The sequence below is a fragment of the Euphorbia lathyris genome, chromosome 2 (genome assembly GCF_963576675.1).
Source record: "Euphorbia lathyris chromosome 2, ddEupLath1.1, whole genome shotgun sequence".
Taxonomy (NCBI): Eukaryota; Viridiplantae; Streptophyta; class Magnoliopsida; order Malpighiales; family Euphorbiaceae; genus Euphorbia; species Euphorbia lathyris.
In genome coordinates, this window is record NC_088911.1 from 76,996,494 (window position 1) to 77,001,422 (window position 4,929).

General features: G+C 39.3%; 1 protein-coding gene across 1 annotated transcript; it reads right to left on the reverse strand.

Moving 5' to 3' along the window:
* Window positions 1-2,098: 2,098 nt before the first annotated feature.
* LOC136220580 (uncharacterized protein At4g14450, chloroplastic-like) lies at window positions 2,099-2,792 on the reverse strand. Its single transcript, XM_066008395.1, has one exon. The coding sequence runs from the start codon at window positions 2,644-2,646 to the stop codon at window positions 2,314-2,316; it is 333 nt and encodes a 110-aa protein (XP_065864467.1). The 5' UTR covers window positions 2,647-2,792; the 3' UTR covers window positions 2,099-2,313.
* Window positions 2,793-4,929: the final 2,137 nt, after the last annotated feature.

Sequence of the window (4,929 nt, forward strand, 5' to 3'; positions counted from 1 at the left end):
TTATGTAGTTTTGCTTTCGGGGATGGACGTGATGAAATGTTTGGCAAACTCATTCGCCATTTGGTTAAACGTCTGTATAAATCTTAGAAGGAGTTGATCATACTAGTAGGCAACACACTCTTTGAGTATGGTAGGAAAAAGCCTACACATGAGGGCATATGTGGGAGTGGTAGTCTCTAAAGCTTGGTGAAAGCTCCTCATATGTGTAGTAGGGTCAGCCATCCTATTATATTCTTTCAAGGTCAAGTACTTGAACCCTCGAGGCATTAGCTTCTCCATAATTTCTACATAGTAGTGTGCTTACATTTGTTATTTCGGGTATTCGAGAATCAATCCCTGCACTTACCACATCATTCTAAAGTTCATTCTAAATGAGATTGTACATTTCTTCTTTGAGAAGCGAACCTTCACCTTCTCATGTCCTCTAATTTGGTTGGGGATCACATCGTTCTTTAGATCTTGGTCTCAAAGTTTTGAGGTGGTTTTTTTCATAATGTCGAAGACGAGATTCAGCTGAACTTTGACGGATATCTTTCCTCCTCTTGGGAGATTTAGATTCGTTAGAGCGATGGCGCTATTTAGGTGGTGTTCGTGAATGGTGATACCTTCGGCGTACGAGAGTGGATTCTTTCTCTCTAGATCATCCTCATGAGACATCGTGTTAGGAATATGTAGATAAGTTCATTTCATGGGGCAAGTACGAACGATATGATGTCTAGTAGAGCAAGCAATAGTCATGCTTACCTGCTTATTTATTGGCTTCTCTTGCCTCCTTCAGTTTTGCCCTTATGAGCTTCATTTGCGAAGCATGTTTAGCTATGAGAATGTTCATAGACTACAGGACCGTGCCTATGTTGTAGATAAGTTTTTTCGTAATTTCATCCATGAACCTTCATTGGTCATGGTCTAAGGATCTCAAGCATGCTTCTATATGTTGATCTAATGCTGGGGGTGATTTGTAAGGGTTCTATCAGGTTGTTGCTTGCATTAACCAGACCTTGATTTCTTGTTAATGAAGCTGGAGAAGAAGAAAAGTCGGAGGTTGGCTGGATTACAAAACTGTTCATTTAAGTCATGGTGCACTTCTATTCAAGTCCACGCTTACTGCACCAATTGATGTGATGATTTCAAACTAAGCTTGTTGAACGCATTAATTGCCTGAAATAAGACAAAAAAGTTCCTAATCGACACCGTTCTGATGTCTAAGTCACTAAAGAATAATATTGAGTTATATATGAGCTTAGGCGAGCTCAGAGAGATGAGTGAGTGAATAACTTTTGAGTATTATACCTGATATTTATAGTAGATTTAGATGGTGTCCTAGATTTTAGTAGATTACCACATGGCGATCCACTATCAGATGAATCAAATGCGGTTATACTTAAAGACACTTGCTACTCCGCTTATTCTGACGAGAAATAAGGGACATGTTATTTTTTTAAGTGAAGCGTCTCATTAGTTAATGTATATCTCTGCATAATAGTTTGATATCAGTTGGTATCTTTGATGATTGTTTAATGGTATTTTTCATGTATTATGAGAGTAGTTAACTTATACTTTAGTTGAATACATATTGTTAGGATTGAAGACATAATTAACCACATGTTAGGGAATTTTAGCATATTATTTATGTTAAAATGTTTTTTTTTATCTTAATACCTAAATGAGTTAACACATCGAAGACTTAATTAACTTGTTTATAAAAGATTTTGGGAATAAGAGTCACTAGACTAACGTGAAATTAGTGAAAGAGACTTTGAACCCACTTTCTTAACATCATTCATGAGTAAAAAAAATGAAACTTGCTTATAAATTATAATTGCTTATTCTAGTTATGCTTTACATGGTTTTTTATACTCATATTTATATCAGTTAGTTTACATTGTTTTTATTTTGTTTCTTTAGTAGATATTGGCTTTTCAACTAACTTGATGATAAAATCTAAGCGGATGGTTTTTGCTTGTTTAATCACTTTGAAGACCAAAGTTTATTCATCTTGTTGTAACTAGCAGCATCCTGTTTGCTAACTTATTTAATCATTCAAATTAACACATATAACACTACCAGCTCGAACAGCAACTAAATCTTACAATGAAGATCATATTAAAAAAAATATATATATCTTAAATAAATAAAAAAATAAAAAAATCTTAAAATGAAGACAGAAAACTCTGAAGGAAAATGATTATACAAGCACAGAAAAAATGGTTAGCATCATGTTATGTATTTGATAGTGCTATGAACAACAAAGGATTAAATTCTGTATACAAATCTACAAAACAACTAAAAATTAATCTAAAAGATACGGCTTATCTACACAGGCACAGAAAACGAAGGGGCAAACTGCGCCGGTTCATAACAAAAAGGAGCCGCTGGATGTTGCCATTTCTTGAACACGAGAGCTTTCTCCGGCTCACCTATCTGATTCCGCTGCTGCGGTTTCTGTTTCTCTTCATGTGATTTCAAATTCGGCAACCGGTCAATAGCAGTTGGTGAAGTGATAAGTGGAGATAATAGAGGGATCGCAACGTTCCAGCAGGAAGATGAAGGTGGATTGATTTCCAGAGACGCCGGTTTACGGCGCTGGAGACGGCTGGGCTGAGAAGAAGAGGCACCGGAGCTGCGATTCCTGGAGATCTCGGCCATGTTTGAGAGAAAGGTCCTGCGGGAAGAAGAAGAGTAGATCTGATTTGTGTGGAAGGAAATGAGATTAGGTTATGGTTGGGGAGATGAGGAAATGAGAAAGAGATATATAGATGGGAGAAAGGAGAAAGAATAAAAAACGGTGAGTCAAAGGGAGAGGTGTGACCGAGTAGAAAAGATACGGCTCGGCTTTTTACTTTTTGCTTTTATTTCTCCCTTAATTGTTTATGATTTTATTCTTTATTTATGGCCCATTTCTTTTTTCCAATACGAAGAGTTAGGTCTCCTAAAAAAAACTAATACTAAATAATAAAGATTTTAAAATCGAGATGAATAAGTCTATCACGAGATTTAAAAAATAAATTAAAAATTTAATTTGTATATTAAAATTATTCATTTTCAAAAAATTAATAGTAGCTAATTATCAGGTTTCTCTCGAAAAAGAACCTTACGCGAGTCGCCGCCGTCTCCACCTGCACAAAGTCGTGCCGTCGGCCACCGTTCCTGGTCTCCTTTACCGGTGAGAGTGTCCTTCCGCCGGAGTGAAGGTTAGTCTCAAGATTTCTTTGAGTGATCGTCTTTTATTCGTTGTTTGAATTAGTTCCTTGGCTGCTGCGATTTTGGTTAGCATTTTTTCTGCTGTTTTGAATTTGGGTGTTTCTCTCTCGGTTTCTCTTGATTGTAATTGATCGATGATTCCGTCTGGGGCTGGTTTTCTCGCTGATCTTTGATTGTGTTTTGGTCCTTGGGTATTGATTTGCTTTTGATCTTGCATCGGTTCTGTGTTGGTTTAGGTTTTGTTTTTGCATTTGGGTTTCTATTGCTGGTATCCTATTCTAGAAACAATAATTGTGAGATGGAGAGGGAAATGGAGGGGCTGAGAATTGAGGGAGATAAGGCCGGCCATCTTGAACTGGAATTGCCGCCGGTTGCCGAGGTGCTGGAGGATTTAGGTTTACGTTTCCTAGGACGTTTCGCGGCTGATAGGCCGCTAAATTTTCTGAGTATGCGGAATCGCCTGGCAGTGCTGTGGAGGCCGGGCAGGGGAGTGGAAATTCAAGAGGTTAGTCCCAATCTGTATTCTATTGAGTTCTTCCATCCTATTGACAGGGATAGAGTTATTGCTGGGGGGCCTTGGTCCTTTGACAATTATAATCTAATTATGAATACGTGGAACTTTGGGGTTAATCTGGATGATGTTACACTGATAAATGTTTCAATTTGGGTTCAAATTTATGGTTTGCCAGTGGGGACTATGTCTGAAGTAATAGGGAAGCAGTTGGGGAATTTCTTGGGAGAATTTGAGGAATATGATTTAAACAATAACCTAGGATTCCATAGGCAGTTTATGCGCATTAGAGTTAGTCTGGATAGTAGAATTCCTTTGAAGAGGTTTAAGAAACTTAAGAGCGCAGGAAATGTTTGGTCGTTGGCTACATTTAAAAATGAACGCTTGGGAATTTTTTGCTATATCTGTGGCGTGATGGGTCACACTTAACGCTTTTGTGAAAAATTGTTTGAATTGCAGGGAGTGGAAGTTAAGAGAGAGTGGGGGGAATGGCTTAAGGCCCCAATTAGAAGGGGAGGTGATCAAAGTGGGGCAAAGTGGTTAAGGGAGAGTGTGGGGAATAATATGTCAGGAGGGGGTCAGAGAGGGAGTGGGAGTAGGGGTGGTCGATTGGGAGTGCTGAGGGATATCTCCAATATGGGGAGAGACAGGGGAGAGAGAGGGGTGTCTAAGCAATCAGGGGGCGGGGAGAGGGAGGTGATGATATGTCCCTATTCAGGACCTTTTTTCAGGGCATGTGTTGAAAATGAGGGACCAGAGAAAGGGGAAGGGGAAGGAGCAAAAGAGGGGGTCCTAGAGGACACTGAGATGGAATTAAATGAAGCAAAAAAGAGGAGAAGGGAGGGACAGGGGAGGGAGAAGGGCGGAGTTAATGGTTTAGGAGAAGGAGTCTCTGTTCTTGGAAAGGATAAGGAGATTTCTACAGAAGACGAATCGGCGAGCCCTAGTGCACAGGGCCGCCGAGCAGAATGAGTTGCTTAAGCTGGAACTGTCGTGGTCTGGGAAACCATCGGGCAGTTCGTTCACTAAAGGAGTTAGTTTCGTCCCAAAAACCGTCAATTTTATTTTTAATGGAAACACTAGTAGATGATCAGCGTATGTGTAGTATAAAACAACAGTTGAAATTTAAAGGGGCTTTTTCGATAAACAGGAGAGGTCGTAGTGGTGGACTAGCAATGTTATGGAGAGCAGGAATTCAGGTGGCTGTTAAAAGTTTT